The sequence below is a fragment of the Panthera uncia genome (assembly GCF_023721935.1).
Source record: "Panthera uncia isolate 11264 chromosome A1 unlocalized genomic scaffold, Puncia_PCG_1.0 HiC_scaffold_17, whole genome shotgun sequence".
NCBI lineage: Eukaryota > Metazoa > Chordata > Mammalia > Carnivora > Felidae > Panthera > Panthera uncia.
In genome coordinates, this window is record NW_026057577.1 from 115373773 (window position 1) to 115393714 (window position 19942).

General features: G+C 45.6%; 1 protein-coding gene and 1 long non-coding RNA gene across 2 annotated transcripts; one reads left to right on the top strand and one right to left on the bottom strand.

Moving 5' to 3' along the window:
• The first annotated feature begins 5564 nt into the window (after window positions 1-5564).
• Window positions 5565-7450, top strand: LOC125934603 (uncharacterized). Its single transcript, XR_007461471.1, has 3 exons — window positions 5565-5689; window positions 6504-6613; window positions 7352-7450. It is a non-coding gene; the product is annotated as an uncharacterized LOC125934603 (long non-coding RNA).
• On the bottom strand, window positions 7086-17475 carry ISL1 (ISL LIM homeobox 1). Its single transcript, XM_049648094.1, has 6 exons — window positions 17115-17475; window positions 16056-16245; window positions 13034-13293; window positions 10925-11211; window positions 9567-9734; window positions 7086-7497 (listed from the first exon to the last, which is right to left on the bottom strand). Exons 1-6 carry the CDS (start codon window positions 17140-17142, stop codon window positions 7381-7383), a joined length of 1050 nt encoding a protein of 349 aa, XP_049504051.1. The 5' UTR covers window positions 17143-17475; the 3' UTR covers window positions 7086-7380.
• Between the last annotated feature and the right edge of the window lie 2467 nt (window positions 17476-19942).

Consider the following 19942-nt stretch of genomic DNA (forward strand, 5'->3'; position numbering starts at 1 on the left):
AGCTATTTTTGAAAGTAAACCTCCTGTATATAACAACAACAACAAATTAATAGTTGTTCTCATAAGTAATTATTGAAAATTTTGAGACAGGAAATGTTTTTACCTAGGTGTGGGCATTTTTTAATGAAGGAAAAGAAAACTGACTTAGAATATATAGGCAATTTATGTTATCAAAATGACTGCAGGATAGAACCTGAATAAGTAACACTTTGCCAATCACACCTTACTATATACTCTAGACTACTAATCTACAGATAGATATTGCATAACCATGAGAAAAAAGATCAAAGAAATATTCATTAAAAAACTAGTGGGAAAAAGGAAAATCTTTCATAGCCCTTAAAATTCATTCCCACCATATTTTACTTTATCATATTCAGTGGCCTGTCTAGTACTATCTCCATATACCTGCTAAGTTTAACAAGTTTCAAACAACACATTGTATTTGTGACAGGTCAAAATAAACAGCAACCCTTACCCATGAGAACAAGACAAGTCAGTGCCTGAGTACAGTTAAGAATTATTTTCTGGAGACAGAATTTTTTTTTTAACCTCCCTACTGAAATTCCTTGATTTTGTGAAACTTGAGTTTTATCTTTTTTCATCTAGCACACGGTTGTGAGGCTGAGCCCAGGCAGGGAAAAGCATGATATGGATTTGTGGTGCCTCCAAAGCTGGGAGATGATGGTGTTTGTATCACTACCACATTAAGCACATAACCAAATGACTCTCATCCACATTTATGGTTAGTTTTCAAACAGAGGCAGTATTATCTATTCCACACCAATTACATACACATACACAGAATGCTGTTTGCAAACTACAAGAATAGTAAATAACAAGATGTAACTAGAAACCCTGCCTCCCTTTTGAAACAAGAGAAAAATCCCATAGGGAAGGATCAAAATTATAATTAATTTAACCTCAATTAATCTAAAGTGGCAAGCCACAAATCCTTGATTGTAAATCCCCAAGCTTGGCTATCTGTCCTTCCAAAGTTGGCATTTGCAACCAAGCTCTGTCCCAAAGGTCCCCCTGCTCCCAAGTGGATGGCAGTGCCAGCCTCTTTGTGGGGGAAGCCAGCTGAGGATCAAGGAAGACTTCCACGGTTTGCCCAGCGAAGTGGTCGTGAACACACTGGAAAGTCACGTCACTTCTTTGTGCTCATGGGGAAAGAAAGGGCGCTCTGCTGCTCAGGGACACCCTGTCCAAGATGGTGACGCATCCTTCTCGGTACATTGAGGTGGGGGGGGAGGCAGCTTATTACTGAACTAAATGTTTTTATTGATCGCCCTTGAGTCAGAGCTCACTGACCCCGCAAACCATAAATGGCTATAGCGCAGAACTGTCATTTCCAGGCAGCAAGAAGAGATACCGGATTAGTCCAAGACACCTCGCCCTAGGCTTCCTCGCACAGTCCCTCCACCCCCCTCGCCTCCCAAGGTTCGGAAAAAAAGAAAAGGTCTGGGGAGGGTTTCCCGTAGGCCCTCGCGGAGGGGGGCGGGTGGCGCTGGATAGAAGGGGAGGAAGCCGGACAGAGTTGCCGAAAGCGCTCTAGCGAGCGGGGCCGGAGCGGACAGCCGGGCGCTGGCGACACCCCCACCCGGAGTCGGTGGCCAGAACGCGAAGCGGCCAGGGCGCGGGTTCCGAAAAACAAATGACCGTTTTGCAGCATTCCCACCAAACAATAAAGCGAGCTGTAAAGCCTCAGGTGCTGTGTTTGTTGTGCCGTCTGTGCGGAGCAGTGGCTCCGGCAAGGGTGAGCGCAGCGCAGTGGGCCGGGGGAGCGCCTCTTCGGCTGATTCCAGGGAAAGATAAGGAGCCGCCGAGCCACCAGCTCTGTCTAGACTCGCGACCTCACAAGTCAAGCGCCTTGTTTGGATTAGCCCTCCAGATCTGCCAACCTGATCAACTCCTGAAAGAGAAGGGCCCACCAACACCCTTTTTTCCTCTCCCGGACCACGATTGTCCCTACTTTAAGGGATCAAGGGCTGACGTGCCTGCAGGAGTCGCGGGGCTGGTTAGACCAGTGTCGGGTCCCCACTTCTTAGCGCCCAGCCACCCCGCGGGAAATGCACCCGAGGGAAGCACCCCTAGGAAGACCGGCAAAAATAAGTACCCAGCCACCTCAATCAAATCCACAAATAACACCACCTCGAAATAAACGCGAACTTTCAATCAATGGAATGGAAAGGGGATCCCAGGCAAGGAGAAGACGCAGTGGAATCTCCCACAGGACTGTCGTAAAGTGCCTTTCCCCTACCTGGCGGAAAGCAATCTTACCCCACATTTTTTTCCTCCAAATCTAGGTGTCCCCTTTGGGGTGGGGGTGGGGGTTTCTTTTTAGACCTCTTTGGTTACCATTGCCGAGCGCTTTTCCAAAAGATAATTAAGCATAAAGAGTTGAAAAATAAATTTTAAAAAATAAAAAAGGTCAAGCAGTCTTAAGTGCGGCTCTGGGGAGAGACTGGCTTCCCCAAGGCAGAAACTGGCTTCTCAGAGCCAACAGCGTAAGCGCCATAAAAATTAAAGGATGTGATAGTAACAACGCTCACAGCAAACACTCGCAGCGTTCCCTCCCGCCCCTCCCCCTCCTACCTCTCTCTGTGAACCAACTTCTCTGTCTACACTTCAGAAGTCTCCGGGAGGTGTGGAGAGATCCTCCATCATGACTTGGGACATTGTAAGCTGTGAAGTTTATGTTTGTGGCGCCTGGGCTCAAACAGCCATTCAGTGGCTTGCTCAGTTATCAAGAAAACAACAATCAGAAAAGATCAGTAAACAGAATCAGCTGCCAGCGCCCTGAATTAACTACTTGCATTTTAGCTTAAAAACATTAACCCACACTGTACAAGTTAATTATTTTTATTTCAAATAGTTAGCAAGAATTCAAGATTTGGGGCCAGTTTTGAAGTAACATTTTTAAAATAAAGGTACACACAGAATATCATTTCCCCTTTTCTCCCTGAACCTCCAAAGAAAATTTGACTTGCCTTGTTGTGACTAATCTTTAATTGTTGATTAGCAGAAAGGAAGTAAATAGAACAGAAATCAAGCATAATTTGGATTATAAATTTCTCTTACAAAAACTGACTAAACTTTACAAATAAGAAAATAAGTAGTTCTGCTTAGTTTACTTGTAGTAGGGGTGGGATTAAAAACCCAAATTGGTTGAATTCCATCCACACATAGCTCTTCTCATGGTTTAGACAAAATTTTAACTTTTTTTCTCATTTTTTTTAAGAAAATGGAAAAGACTAAGTAAATCCACATGGGGCTTACAAGAGATATATCAATGAAAACGATCTTATGGCTTAAAAGTTCAAGGTGCTAGGGAAATGCCAACTACTTCTAGGTACCTTAAAAGCACATTGTCTTTTGGCTACTAGTCAAAAGAATAAGATAGACCAAAAAAAGAGGTCAATGCAAAGAGTCTAACAAGCTGGTTAGGATGAATAGCAGCAGAGCATCACAGAGTCATATATTTAATCTGGAATTCCAAAAAAAAAAAAAAAAAACCCTTGTGAATTGGTAAGTGGGTACACACACCCACGAAGAATGTCAAATAACCAGAAATGTTATTTCAACGAAGAAAAAAAGTCTCTTCAAATATGGTTTTGACTTAGAAAAGAACTTTTTGAATGGTAAGGAAAGCCAGGTCCATATAATGAAAGGGAAAGAGAGACAGTAAACTCAAATAGAAGATGTTATTGCTCTGAAACAATGGGGGGCAGGGATCCTCTCTGAGTATAGATGTTGATGTGGATTCCCTGATTTAAGGAGAGCATCCTGGATGTTTTTAGTTGCATTACGTTTTAGCTTGCAGAAGCTGGAGGAAATGAGTCATAATATCCAGAAGGAAGAATTCAGAGTAATAAGGGGAGGGAGGATCAAAGATAATAGCAAACAGGAGGAATTTCATTAGAAGAGCACAGCTCAAAGCTAGGTCTCCAGAGGTGTACAGGGAAGAGGAGAGTATGTGAGAGAGATGGTTTGCAAACAAGGAGACATTTCAGCTACACATTTTAGAGCACATGCTGAGGAGTCTAGAAGGGAACACACCTTTCATATGAATAATACAAGAACTAGAATGCAATCGACCCATCAATCCATTCTCAGCCATCAGGCAACAAATATCTTGAATCTAGCAAGTGAAACCAAATTGTTCATCACTCCCCTCCCAAATTACTGTACTTAAATTCAAGCTGTGGACCTCAGAATAGTCTGATATATATACGTAAAACATCACCTCCTTCACCACCTCCCCACCCCTAATCTTGGGAATAAATGTCAGGATGAGAAAGCATCACAAAGATGTGTGCCTCATTTAAGTCCCTCCATTGCATTCAAACCCTAAATAAGGTTTGTGGGTTTTTCCCCCCATCTAACCTCTACAGAGTCCACCAGAGGCTATGGCTGGAAAAAGGAATTTAATGGTCTCCAAACGAGGGCTTGGGAGATGAGTAACTTTGCAGACACCAATATTCAGGTTGGACCTACTTATCTTTGCACTTATTATTTAGAATTCCCAAATATGATGGGGAGGAAAAAGGAAAACTGAAAAGGCAGGCAAATAGAAATGATGAGCGGGAAGGTAAAAGAGTCAAGTCTGATGCCAGAGATTAGAGAGAGATAAGAGAGAGAGAGAGACAGAGAGAGAGAGAGAGAGACAGAGAGAGAGACAGAGAGAGAGAGAGGGATCTTTTCAGGAGAAGATCTGTGTGAGATAAGACATAACTCCTGTTTTTCTCAACAGAAGACCACAAGCCATTATTACCGCCGGCCAAATTATTACCCCTCTGTGAAGAATTAGACACAACAATCAAAGTAATCAACGGGCATGTCTAATGCACTGTAACATTTTCAATGCAAAGTTTGTTTTCTCTCTGCCCCCACGTTAGAGCCTGTAATTAACCCGTTATGTAGAACGATGCCAAACAAAAGCCTAATTGAGGCTCGTTTCCCGACTTGCGGCAGGTTTGGAGAGGGTGAAAGCGACGTGAGAGCCCGGGAGCCGCGGGGCTCACCCGGCCTCCAGCCGGGCCTCCGAGCTGCTCCCGGTCAGGGGTCCGAAGGGGCACGCGCCACAAGACACACGATTAGGGTATGTTAGCTCTCGTATTTATTAAGAATTGTCAGATATTTAAAACGCCATGACACTCGCGCATACAAACGCATCCATTTTCTAAAGAGTCCAAGTATCATCCTGGGGTGGAGGAAGGAAGGGGGACAGGGTGGAGCCCCAAATCCCAGCTCGACCCCCGCAATCGAAGAAGCACCAAGAAGCCTGATTTCGGGCAGGGCCCTTTATCTATCCCTGGGTTCTGGCTCCCACACGGGAACCCCCGCTAAATGCCCGGGGAGCGTGGGAGCGCTCGTGCCCGTGGCTCCGAGCGCCGCGAGGGCCTGCACAGCACGCGCCGCGGCCCCAGCCCGCAGAAGGCGGTTCCCCGACGGAGCCTCGGCCGCGGTTCTCGGCACCGGCCAGACAGCCTTCCGAGGGTTGGGGAGTTGGGAGTTGGGGGAGAAAGGGGAAGGGGGAGGGGAGGAGGAAACAAGTTGGGGGTGGGGAAGAGAGACCAGAAAAGACGTACGCTGACTGCTCTGGGAATTGCTGAGAAAACTCTCTCGGCCTGCTCTTCCTGCGCAAAGAAAGCAGCATTTCTCAATCGGCTGACAGCCGCCACCGGTAAATAATGGTCATACCTCACTGACCAGGCAGAAAGGCTCTCTTTTAGCAAGAGCTTATACTTGAAATATGGGTCATTTCAACAATCCTAAGCAGGAGACTTTGGTATAAAGCACTTACTCCAAGAAAATAAAATAGAGACTCAGAATCAAAACGCATTTCAAGCAGGACCTTTTTCCTATTTGGGGTGGGGTGGGGTGGGGTGGGGTGGAGTGGGGTGGAGTGGGTCGGGCAAGAAAGGGGAGGAGAGGTGGGGGGTAGAACGGAGGACAGCATCTCATTTTCAAAAAAGCAGTTAGTAACATTATCACAGCTGAGAACTAAAGGCTTCCAACCAGTTTTGATTCAACTATTAAAATGCAAACTGGCAAGTTCGACCTTAACTATTTGCAATAAAACATCACACCTATTGTATGTCAGTCTACCCCGTTCACATGCAGTCCTTAATTGCAGACATTTTAATGGCTTACTTGTAAACATATAAAAGAGGGACCCTGGATCATTGCATTTATTTATTTATCTATGCCAAACGTTTATTAGTGAAATAGTCCTGAAGATATAATTCTACATATGGCGCTTTGATTTCACATAATATTTAAGAAAAAAGACAAAACACATAGAATTAGACATATAATTCAAAGACCACGGTATAACCTTTATCTTTTTTTTTTTTTACTTCAGCAAACAAAAAATGTCAAATGACATGAAAAGTGGCAAGTCTTTCGACAATAAATAATAAATTACTTTATAATTTTTGCAATGCAAGAGCAAACAAAAAAAAAGTTTCCTTTTTTTTTTTCCTCTTTATTTCCAGAGAGAGAGAAAACAGTCATTTTAACCAATAACTATACACATCTTTGGGGGAAAAGTTCTTGGACAGACACAAGTCAAACACAATCCCGAGACGCTTGTGGCAAAATAGAGGTAACCTTGTTGCAATGCTTTATAAGTTGGTTTTTAAATTTGAATTCAAAAACCTTTAAAGTCGCTTCTGACTTCTTGATAGAGGATGGATCTCAAAAAAAAAGAAGAAGAAGAAGAAGAAGAAGAAGAAGAAGAAGAAGAAGAAGAAGAAGGGGGAGGGGCAAAAGTAAAAAAGAAACCAGCTACAGGACATGCTAAGAGACCCAGGATTTCAATTAACCCCTTGTTAAAGTCAACGAAAAACATCGCAAACCAACGCAGCTCCACCTTCCTGAAAGGACTTTCAGCCAAGGAGGCCAGTTTTCTCTTCCTGCTCACTTGCCGGAGCTCCTGTTTGGCAAGGCAATGACCAATATAGAAACAGCACCATTCAGAATAGGATGGACTAGAAAATCTCTATTTCTGCTTTTCTCTAGCTGTGCAGTGAAATGAAAATGCTTTTTTTGAGATCCTTGAATATAAATCCTCTACGTTTTAAAAACGTCTTTTTTTTTTTTTTTTTTTCAGTACTCCTAAGGTCATTGGATAGCGTATGTTGGGTTTGGGTTTTGTTTGTTGTTTAATTCTAGTAAAATCCCATGATTGTCTTCACAGTGTTGCTACCATATCACCTTGTCATTAAAACAGACTTCGTGCATTTCATGGAGCATTCATTTCTCGATTCAGTTTTCATTGACTGGGTCGTTAAATACTTTTGTTTCGGAGTTCAACATTATACTTTCCCACTTTCTCCAACAGGGAAAAAAATACATCTGAATGAATGTTCCTCATGCCTCAATAGGACTGGCTACCATGCTGTTAGGTGTATCTGGGAGCTGAGAGGACATCGACGCCACTTCACTGCCAGTGGAATTAGAGCCCGGTCCTCCTTCTGAAAAATTCACCTGCACAGAAGGTTGAGAAATGAATAAAGGAGGCTGCGACTGTATTCCTAAAAGGATTATAAGCTTGTCTTATGTGTCTATGCATGGACAAGTGTTTGTGTGTATAGATGGATACGTAGATAAAGATATCCACAGAGATCATTGAGTTTCAACAGGCTTAAAGAAAGCCCTCAAAGAAAAGAACTTGAGAAGAAAACCTCTCGCTTTCCCATCTTTCAAGAGATCTCTGTTTTAACTAAAACTGAATTCCCAACATTATGTTGCATTAAATTATTTAAGAACAAATGTGTTTCCCACTGTAAAATGGCATCGCAACTCTACCATGCATGCTCAAAATAAAATTATCCTGCTGGCTACATGTTGCCCTGGGAGCAGGCGACTTCGCAGTCTCTAGGCATCAAAGCCTCTCTTCTTGAGTTGGAAAATCCATAACACACGCTCAGATTGCTCAGATCGTGTGACAGGAGATTCAGAGGAGGCTCCACAGAACAATGATTAACTCCTCAGAGGGTTCACAGCGTGGGCTTTCTTCCTTGTTGCTGGTCCTGATGCCTTCTGGCCTTTCTTTCTCTTTCTCTCTCTCTCTTTAAATCAGGCTCTTCCTTCCAAGAGGAGCCCCATATATTATAACGTCATCGCATTATAAATATCTGCCTCCTTCTTTTAAACCGAAAGTATTGTGTTGCTGTTGGAAACCTCCTTCTCCACTCTGTCCCCAACCCTCCGCCCTCCTGTCTTGGCTTCCCTCCCACTGCTCTCATCTAACACTAAAGTTTTAGAAGGTACAAACACTTCGCTGCCCTGAACCCTCCTCTTACCTGCCTTCTATGACCCGGGTTTTGCTTAAATAACACATAAGATTAACCTCACTTTAAACTAAGTTCTTTTTCCTAATTCCAGAGTCTACCTTCCTTTCTATCCTATTAAACTTTCCCATGGTGAGGTTAAGGGGCTTCTCCAATTTATCTAGCTTCTAGCCTGGCCCACTTACAAATGTAAAGCTGGGCCAAGTCCTTGTAACCACTGCCTCTGGTCTCTTACCTAACTGTTGCCACAGAGAAAGAAAATGCTCTCCAGGTAAATGCGAGGGTGAAAAGCTAAACTCAACTCAAGTTTTATTTTCAAAGAAAGGAACAAAGTTTTTAGAATAGATCTTGTTTTACAGAACAAGATTCTATAGGGCTGTTAACTCTTAAATAAAAAGAAAATTATGTGTATATATGCCATATCACAAAGTACACATATTTAATAATTATTTATCTTGCTCCTCAAGCCTTTTGTAGGCATAAGGTAAGTTAATTTTCCCTTCTCTGGATGTGTAAAACATATTAATGCTAAAACAGGTTTTCATGTGCTGTCTCTGTGATTGGTAGAACTCTTGCTTCTTTTGCTGTACATCCCCCAGAGTATGTGATTGTGTATAACGTCTGAACTCATACACTTAAAATGTTAAAGCAGTCCTACATTTTAGATTAAGATAGTACCAGAAAGGAATAATAGCAACAAAGTATCAATCATACCCTTAAATAACTGAACTCTTTACTGATATATTTGAAAATTATACCCAGCCAAGTGCCTGCTGCCCATTGATAATAACGTTGATTGTGTCTTACATCAGTTATTATTACAAACAGCTAGATTTAGGTCTTTAAATATGCCATTCTCTAGGAGCTGAGGAGAGAATAAATTTACTACTTGCTGATCAAAATGTCAAGGTGATCTCTAAAGTCCCTTCCAGCTCTAAAAGTCTGAGATGTATGATTGTGCAACCCTGCACGCCTTCCCACACATGTCTAGTTAGTCTGATACCTTGAAGTTACACCTCAAAGAAGGCCCGGCTGATAGGAAATTCAACCTATATGGTCAAGTTATGAACTCACGGAAAAGACTCACAAGAGGTTTGTTTTCCTTGAGTGCGTGCCTCCTCTCCACCAAGCCTCCTTCCTCTCTTCCCGACCCTGGGGCCAGGGAGGCACCCTCCCCACTGAATCCTTCCTCGTGTGACAGTTAAACCAGAATCTTCTTTTTGTCGGGGATTCAGCCTCCTGATTCCAAGAGCTGAGACTTACCAGTTGCTGAAAAGCAGGCTGATCTATGTCACTCTGCAAGGCGAAGTCACTCAGTACTTTCCAAGGCGGCTGGTAACTTTGCACCTCCACTGGGTTTGCCTGTAAGCCACCATCGTGTCTCTCTGGACTGGCAGCCACCATGGGAGTTCCTGTCATCCCCTGGATATTCTGTGAATAGGCGCCCCCCAATCCCAACATGTTAATGACCAAACTCCCTCCCTCCATTGTCTGCACAAGCTAAGCAAATAAACCCTGGCATTATCTTATCTATATAGTGACTATTATTGACTCAGTTAATCTGCTGCATGTATGGATATTAGCCAGAGTCCAGTTTTGTTTTATTGTATTTTGTTTTTCTGCTTCTGTGGGCGGGACTAGTAGGTCTGCTTGGATCTTATTAAACTGAGTTCTATTCTGATTTTCTCCTCTCCTTTCCTTTTACATTCACAGCATATCCCAATTCCCCACATCTGCCTTCACAGGCCATAGCATCACAGAAGCAGAAAGCTGAGGCAAAAGAGGCCTCCCGGCAGCCTCCAGACATGGTGGTTTTCTGGGCAGTTTCAGTTAGTTAGATTTTCAGTTACATTTTCTACAGGCAGTTCTCTTCACAGCGCCAGCCCCCACCCCCAAGGGTTTAGGTCTGGCGGCTATTGTGCTATGACGCACTCACCAACCTGAAAAGTGCCCTAGACCAGGCTTGGCTGGCCTGCCAAGTTTAATGACAGCAGGGGTTTTATGGCATTTAAAAATAGGGCTGAAGCGGTAAAAAGAAAAAAAAAAGTTCTTTAGTTTAACTCAATCAGGAAGCCTGTGGAGTGGGTGCTGGCATGGGCCTGGGATGACAGTAGATAATAATATCTCTGGAAGCCTGGGCTAGACCTAGAGCAGAGGGTGTCCTGTTTTCACAGGTCACCTTGGGGGACCTCGCTGACCTGAGGGCGCTGGGGGCACACCCAGAGGGTTGCCTGGGTGACCTACCCATCAAACCTCTGAATTAGATAGGGAACCAAGGAATTGTCCCTCTCTCCGGTGCCTGGGGAACTGACAACCTGAAAGCTGGTAAAATGGAGCCAGGCCTTGCTGCCGCCTGCCCATGAAGGGGTGACCGCATCCTTCTGGTTCCAGCCTAGGGGTATGGTTGAAGGGCACCCCACTGGGCAAGTGGCCGGTGCTTTCTCCCCCTGGGCACAGGTGGAGGTAAGAGGCTGCTGGCTCCTGCCCTGGAGCAGGATGGAACCCACGTGCAGGCCAACCTGGGTAGCCGCCAAGCACCCCACACTCTTGCTCTGCTCCCGACCCCCCCCCCGGCCCCCCCTCCCCCCGCAAGTCCCCTACCCGGCTCCAGGGCCACTCACAGTTTTGTCATTGGGCTGCTGCTGCTGGAGCTGCTTCATCATGATGCTCCGCTTCTTGTCCTTGCACCGCTTGTTTTGAAACCAGACCCGGATCACGCGGGGACTGAGGCCTGTCATCTCCACCAGTTGCTCCTTCATGAGCGCGTCTGGCCGGGGGTTGGCGGCATAGCAGGTCCGCAAGGTGTGCAGCTGCTTCTCGTTCAGCACAGTCCGAACGCGGGTGGTCTTCTCGGGCTGCTTGTGGACGTGGGGCCGCAGGGCCGGCTGCCGGGCAGAGATGGGCTCGGCTGCGAGGCAAGGGGCACTGAGGTGAGTGCGGGCCAGGCCGGGCTGCTCACCCTCCCGTGCCGTGCCGCAGGGACAATGGCTTGCTTTGCAGCCTCCACAGACAAAGCAGGGGAGGCAGAGGTAGGGACCAGGGAAGCAAAAGGAAGAATGAAATCTGACTTTCTAGTCTGAGAGGTCAATGCTGACTAGTTTAGGCCCAGAACACAGCCTCCACCCTTGCTCTGGTCAACATAGCCTCAGGAAAGGGGTGGCCGTCTGAGGGGTAGCATCTTTCAGCATTGTTTCTCTTTCCTCCTCGCCTTTCTTCATACCCAGACTGGGCCCAGGTTACTGGAGAACCCCCACATCTAGACTCTTGGGCAAAGGCCACAGAAGGTGCTAGGAAAGGAAATGCAGTATACCCCAGCATCAGCCAGAGACACTACACCAGCCAAGAGGTCTCTAATGCAAAGGCCGAAGAGAATTCTGCCAGAAAGCCTTGAACTTCAGTCCAGAGGGGGCAATCGTGTCAAGGGGCTAAAGAAATTCAGTATTTCGACCATAACTCCAGTCCTCGATCTTTCCTACTACTAAATCTACCTGGCCGTTCCTGAGATGGGCTGACTCCATGCAAAGGAAAACCGAAACTGCAGAGCTGCAGATAAATGACAGCTGGGAAGTGTTCTGTCTCCTGACTTCCTCCCAGTATTTCTGCCTCTCCTCTGTCTCCCCACAAGCACAGCACAGGTTGCACAGGACAGAAATCACCACTCTGGCTTTGCCCATGTGCAAGCTAGTCACATATCCCCCTAGAACAGAAGTCTTAGAGCCTCTGAAAAAGCAGAGTGGGAAGACCCGGGTTTCCTCAACATCAGTGTTTCATGAGAATTGATACTTTAAAAATGCGCCAGGTAGTTCTACTCATGAGGGGAAGCAAGGTTGGGAAACGTCATCTGCCTTCTTAGGGAAGGCCTTGTACTGGCCAACCTTGCTTTACTCCAACTCTCCTTCTTGGGGAAGGGCTCTCTGAAATGTATGGCACAAATCCTGCACCTTCCAGGACCCCTAGGGTCAGGTCAAAACCTACTGGGTCAATTTAGTGTTACAGCGACAAGCCTGAGGATGAAATCCTCACCAAATCACATAGAATGAGTGGTTTAAAGAGGCAGGCTCCTTTTAAAAGTCAATTACTCCGGGTTAGCTTGTTGACAGTTTTAAATCACAGCTCTGTGCAATGGCCTGCAGTTATTGGACTGTATCTTTTCACATCCATTCTTTCACAAAAGTACACACATTTTAAAAACGTTTTAGAGTGTGGGCCAGTTGCAAGGAAAAAGGATTTGAGGGGCTAAATGACTTACGGCTACCTGAGCTTCCTTCATTGGGTTAAAGGAAGAAGCTCCAGGGCCCAGAGCTCCACCCCTTTAATTAGGCAGCGGCAGGAAGAATACCTGGCTGAGAGCTGACGCCCATTTTCAGTAAGCCGCGGTTTGGAGGCCAAGGTGAACTGGAAGTAGTGTTTGGACGCGTGTGTACATGTAAGCGCAAGTGGTGTACATTTATGTGTACCCATATATACACACACAGCCGCGTAGGTGTGCTGGACGGGGCGGGGGGGGGGGAGGTGCGGTGAGCCAGGGGACACAGTGAAAGCACTGAACCTTGCGCAAAAGAGCAAAGCGCTGTGCAAACTGCTCCCAGAACACTTCCTTAAACTGCCTGCCGCTGCGCAGGGACTGCCCTGTGGCTGCCAGGGTCGCTGAGGTCGGTAGCCGCCGCGCTGGCTGGGGGCGGCGCTGGCCTAGCCCAGAACCAGCCGGCCTCCCTCCGGGCAAGGAGTACCTGCCATTTGCAGCGGCCGCGCCGGGTGCAGAGGGCTGAGCGGATCACCGGCGCCCAGGCTGGCCCTCTCCACCACGTCGTGGTCTGCACGGCAGAAAAGCCCGTCCTCCCGAAGCGCGAACTCATCCCCAGGGATGAGCTGACGGCTGCAAGCCACGCAGCGGAAACACTCGATGTGGTACACCTTGGAGCGGGCGCGCATCACGAAGTCGTTCTTGCTGAAGCCGATGCTGCACTTGGCGCATTTGATCCCGTACAACCTGCGCGGGGGGCCGGCGGAGGCGAGGAGAGAAACACAGAGAGAGGGATCACTTCAAGCCGGCATGGCCCGGGCCCAAGACTGCAGATGACCCCAGCCACAACGCCCTGCGTCACGGAAGTCAGCATCCCCCGACTAGCTGAGAATGGGAGGATAGAAATGGTTTTCTCTCTTCTTCTCCCTTTCTTTTACCCCCCTTTCCTTTCCTATGAACCTCCATGTCTCTGTCCGTCCGTACCTACTAGCTCAGAACAGCCGCAAAATAAAAATGTTTGATGTGTTTGAAACCTGGGCCTCTGTTCCAGCCATCAGTCCCAGGGTAACCCTTATAGCTCTTGGCAGAAAAGAGTCCGGGTGACTCTAGTAGCCACTGGCCCTACACTTTCGCCTTCCTATCCCCCAATTTCTGCTGCTAGAAATGTCTCCAAAACTGCTACAAAAAGTCCTTCCAAGATAATAAGAGGTTAGGGGATGAGATTATCAACGCACTCGGTCTGTAAATATGCACAAATGCACAAGCAGAGTAGCAAAATGAAACCTCTGAGGGTTTCCAGATCCCCTTCTGCACAATAACCACGTTGCAGTTTTTCCCTAAGGATTTTTCCTCCGGCAACAATGTTAACACAAAGTTTTCCTCTCCATTCTTTCTTTTATTATCTTTGAAATTTGCTCCTGCTCCCTCAATCTTTCTCAAGTTGTTGAAGCATCTACTTCTATTTCAGTTTGCTTGAGAACCATGGCCAGAGAGAAAAATGAAAAGACCCACTTCTAAGGTCTTCCTCGCTGATCTTACCCTACAAGGGACAATCCTTGTAGGTTCCACCTAGGGGGCACTGCCCTGGCCCCCTCTCCAGCTCAGTAAAAACAGAAGCGGGAACATTTCTACAAACAGAATGGACCAGAGGTAAAGATCCATACAAAGTGGGGGGAGGGCACCTCACTCCCCCCTCCAGGAGACAAACCTAAATAGTCCCCCTGTTCTGCTTTTAAAAGGACAGGAGTTCAAAGGGACACACACACACACACACACACACACACACTCACATAACTGAGAGAGAGAGAGAGAGAGAGAGAGAGAGGAGGGAGAGGGAGAGGGGGAGAGAGAAGGGGAAAAGGTAAAAGCGATTGGCTGCTTTTATAAATGTGTATGCAGAATTAGATACAGGAAGGTCTGTATGCAGTTGAGCAAAACCCTATCTCCATAGGAGGAAAGATAGTCCTCTCGAGGTGCAAAGTGAGCTCTCCCTCTCCAGAATCTTAAGCTCACACACTAGTCAAGTAAACAATGAAAACGGCTCATTTGTCAGAGGTTAGAAGGTAGATTCAAAAGTTTTTCCTCCCTCCGCCTACTCTGTGAGATCTTCCATTTCATAGGATGAGGACTTTACCTTGCCTGTGACCAAACAATTTGGAAAATCCCTCCCCCTTCCTCTAGTTCCCCACATCCCCTATTTCCTCCCGCTCTCTCCCTGCAAAATATTAATAACCCCCCAACTGCTCAGTTTTACCTATCAAGATTATACTATTTCATGATTTTGCAATAAGAAAAAGCGTTGGACACTAAGTGGACAGGGAAAAATTGTGACTGCATACTTAAATCTTGACTAAACTTTAATATAAGTTCTCGGCTCCGGAAATTCTATAACTTACAAAAGCTAATTACTTGTTAATAGATACTGGAGAGTTTTTTAAAAAATATATACATAATACTTTGATATTATTTAACATAATAGTGAAGATGTTATCTCTTCCGTTTGTTATTAAAACAATAAAATTTTCTTTAGGAATTCTACTTGCTTCCTAAGGCAGAAAATGAAATTTCTGACATATATATACACAGGTTAGAGAAAATTTGAGATTTGTGAACATGAAGTTAAGGCACAAAATAAACTGAAAGAGAGAGAGAAAAAAAAGGAAAACTCAGAAAGTTCCCAATGTGGTTTTAGTCTTGTCAGTATGGGCAATTCGCTCATTTTATCAGTTACCAGATTTTAATGTGGGAAAGGAAGCTGTTCAATTATCTAAATATACCAATTGTTCGTAGACAGATGATGAGCAATTTGATCTGCTCTGTCTAATTCATCAGCTCAGATAAGATAAGAAAGAAAAGATAGTCAGATGTCACCAAAGGGTTAATATTTAAAAAGATTAAATATCCGGTCTTTTTGCAGGGAATATTTGGGTTGGTTTTGAAATTTTCCAAGAAGGGACTCTTGCCCTAAGAGTAAAAGGGGCAATATTTCTATCTGCACTTTCAAAGTGCACTTCTAAACATCCTTAGTTCAAACTTTTATTTTGCATATTGCATTGACATTTCCACAGAATTTGTAAGTTACTAAAATACTGAACTATAAAAAATAAACGAATAGGGAAAAACACCGCATGATACAATAAAAACCAACCTTTTAAAAAAGAGAGTTTAGAAACCCGAAGTTATCCATCTTTAAATTTCTGTTTGTTTGTTTTGGAAGGGGGAGGGTAAAAGAAGAACACAATTTGACCATGACAAATTCCAAGAGCCATTAAACCAGCTTCACTACCGCAACTTATAAAAACCAATACTGAGTTGTGGGGTTCCCCCCCCAAACAGTGAAAGAAACAGAATAGTGCAATTTATGTAACACATTTAAAGGGTAACTTTTCCACACTGGCTCCCACTAAGGCAAACTTCGCAAAAAGACAAAGCCACGTCCAATAATAAAAAAGGAGCAGAGAGAGACAGGGAAATCTCACAAAATTAAGGAAGCAATATAAATGGCGTACCTGATATAATCCCTTTTACAGTAGGTTTTCCCATCTCTAACAAAGCAGGTACAGCTCTCGTCCAAATACTGATTACACTCTGCACATTTCAAACATGCCGCATGCCATTCCAAATCCGGAGAAACCCTCAGAATATACTGATCGTGAATTTGATTGCCGCAACCAACACATAGGGAAATCAGACGTTTTTCTGAAATGAAAATAAATACATGATTGACTAACCGTTTACTTCCTACAGAGATAAACACACTTTTAGTGTCGTTCTCTTATAGGGCGTACTCTGGGAGTTTCCCCCCCCCCTTTCTTTCTTCTTCTTCTTCTTCTCTTTTTTTTTCTTTTCAAGAGTATTGCACTTTGGGATGGTAATTGAAGTGTGCCATCAAAACCTTGACTCATTTTTAAAAAGGAGGTGGAATATATGTAAAATGCAGATTTGAATAGTCTACATTTGTAAGCCTAGCACGCAATCAAACCCGTTCATTTTGTATTTCTTTTTCCTCCCTCCTCCCTCTCTGCCATAATCATCGGGAAAGATTATGGATAAGTCAAGTCAAAGAAAAGGTTTTGACTAGAAGCGTTAAGTGAACGCTTATATTTTTCATGAAGCACGCTCTTAAATAGCACATAGGACTGGATATTGTTAGCAAGAGCAGGCATCAATACAGTTGTCACTCGTTCTCTTTTGCAAGTCTAATGCTAATTCACATCTCCGGGTATTGTATGCACAGGCAGACCTTTGCAACAGAATAACCTTCTCGGGGAGCTCAAGACTCCCGAGGAGGAAACCACCGCTTAGCACCAGAAGGCTAGGGTTTTGGAGGGCATACAGGCGAATTCAGACACAAGGTACGATCAGTCTCCCGAAGATCAGAACCGACAGCAAGCATGCAGGCGTGGCGGCAACAAGGAAAAAAAAAAAAAAAAAAAATAAAATGCGCCACCTTTTCTCTCTCTCCAGGCAATGACTCCAACTCTGAAGAGCTCTTGGCACCCGTGCCTGAGAGAGACCCGCGCACAAGAACAGCACACCGAGCCCCACAAGGTAAAATAGCCTCTTACTTTTTGGTGGATCGCCCATGTCTCCCATATCTGTAAGAGGGAGTAATGTCCACAGTGAAATGGTGGTTGTACAGTTGGTGAACAGCCCTCAGAGAGGATGCTGGAGCTGTGGCTAAGTGGGAAATAGTGGCCCCTGGGGTTGCCAAGGCTGAGAGAGCCGCTGCCCGGCTGCGCCGCGCCCTCGCGGAGCTGGGAGTCCAGTTTAAGCCGGCGGAGTTGGCGGAGCAGAGGCGCTGCGGCGGCGGCGGACTCGACGCGGCTCGGGCACCTCTCTTCCTTATCTCTTACTCAAACTTCTCTGCTCCAACTCAGCTCCATCGCCATTGGTCTGACGCAGCGCGCGGGGACGTCAGGCGAGCGCCGCGCCCATTGGCTGCGGGGCGCGCGGCGCAGCTGTTCTGATTATCATATTTCAGCCTCGCCGCCGCCGTGCGCCACTGACCGCTCGGCGAGCCCGCGGGAGAGGATTAGGGCTCCCGAGGCAACTTGCTCCGGGCTCAGGCCGCTCTCTCCCCCGAAGCTCGGGCTGCCCGGCTGCTCTGGCTTCTGGCCTGCCTCTCCTTCTCCTGCTCCTCCTCCTGTCCCCCTCCCTCGCTCCTTCCCGGCCGTGCCGCCAGCGCCCTCGCCTCCTGTCGCGCTGCTCCTCCGCCCTGCGCTCCTGGGGTCCCCGCAATCCGGCTGGCCGTGCTGCGCGCGGGGCACTTTTCTGCCGCCGGTGGCGAGTGGCTGGTGGGTAGGTCTTCCTGATGACGAGGTCCTTCCAGAACTCTAGGAAAAGGGGCGTCTTGGAATAGGCCGTTTGGCTCGGTTTCGTCTGGCGCTGTGGCGCGCAGCTCCGGGCCCGGCCCGGCTTTGCTGCTGGGGAGGGTGAGTTCCCGGACCCGCTGCGCCTGGCGCGCTGGGAGCTGCCTAGTGGGAGAAGAACCGGGAATCGGATGACTAGACACACCGGAATTGTTTTCTACTGCTACCCCAAACCCCGTTAACCACCGACCTCAGATCTCCAAAGAGCTGGGGTGGGAGGAAAAGAGCGTTTGTTGCCTTAGCGGAGAATCAGGTTGGGAGTACGCAGGTAAAACCAAGTTGACTCCGCGGACTCCTCTCTCTTCTTCCGACCCTGGAGGTCTATCTACTTTTGCAGTTTAACTCTAACATTTGGAAGCGCACTAACCCGAAGTCAAAGAGTGAAATGATCTTCCAGTAGTTGGAAGTTTGTAAAGCGGTTATATATATTCTGTCCAGGTCCTCTCCCTGCTGGTCTCCTGCCCTTTGTTTTTAAGCAGACGTGTGCAGTTTTGTTGGTGGTGTTTCGGTAATTATAAGGACAGGTCTCCATGTCTTTAGAGATTAAAAAAAAAAAATGTGTCAGTCTAAGGGCGTGAATAGGGAGGGATCGAATACTGAAGAGCGGTGAAATACCTATTTCACTTCACCGGGTTTGTTTATCTAATACTTTTCTCTCGGGGAAACAACCTGGAGAGAGAAGAATGTTGGCTCGCCGGTAACCTTTTTCAATAATTTCTGACATGTTCTCATCACCCTTTACAGTCTTCCAAAAGCAAAGTCACAGGAAAGGCCACGAAGAACACCCCCACACCCACAAGTCTCCCAAAGCTTCTAAATAGCGATTCCTTATCTAATGTGACCGCCAGTTTTCTCTTAAAAGGTCCACAAATCCAAACAGTAAAAGGCTTAATTTCAGTGTCTTGCTGGTGGGAGAAAACCCAGTTTGTGAGGAAACTCCTTTCTTTGTACTTTTCGCCAGATTTAACCCTTGATAAGAGCTGTGAGCTCTCAACTGGCCTCGATGGCTTGGTTTGCACGGTTATGCGTTTCCAGGGCACAGATGGAAGCTAACATGTTTGAGTTTTCTCCTGACCTAGCTGGGTTTTACCAAGAACACATAATCTGTTTCGTTTTGTTTTCTCTCAAGGAAGAGTTTTAACTGGATCTCATGCCTTCTATTTTTATTGTAAGTTTTAAAGTTCTATCAGAGCATGTGTGTGAAATTGAAAGTTGGAATAGACATAGGTTGATAAATTTATCAGGTTTTTGTTTAAAAATCTGTTTTGTTTAAAGTTTCTAATCTCTGGTATTATGTGCATGGAGCCTTTTGTCAGGCCGCTTTTGCAAAACTGATGCTGGTAATCAAAACACCAGCAAGTCTTCCCGATATAAGGGCATGTTTCCCTTATAGATAACCAAGCTGACTCTAGTTACAAAAAAAAAGAGAGAGAGAGAGAGAGAAAAAAAGATACCACTATAATGCCAGAAAGTAAATAGGGGATTTTAACCAATCGTATTCCATCATGCTGCCTTTATAACATGGAATGAAACAGCAGAAGCTACCAGAAGCCTGATGACATATTTGAGATCCACAAAGCGCCTTCACTATCCATCCCTCTTCAAACCAGTCACACACACAGTGTGATATTTTAGCTCCCTAAACTAATAACCTATTCCAAAGAATTATTACTGATGATGATAGCAATTCCAAGGCTTGGAGGAAAGCCTTTACAAATGGGAAATTTCATCATAATGGTGAAAACACGTTTTCTTTTTTCTTTTTTTTCAGCCCACGCTGTTATTATAAACAAGTATTTTCTTAATAAGTTCCAAAGCTGATAGAGGTAAAAACCTTGCAGAAGATACTCCTTGTTAAAGGGAGAAATTTGAAGAAACCCACTAATAGGTTGTTCCCTGATGGACGTGCTCTCGAGTTCTATGTTTATTGCTAATGTATTTTTGTTAAAACAGAAGTTAGGAGAGCAGCCATTATTTTTTTTCACTTCACTTTAAAGTTCATACGTGACCAGTGATCATTCTCC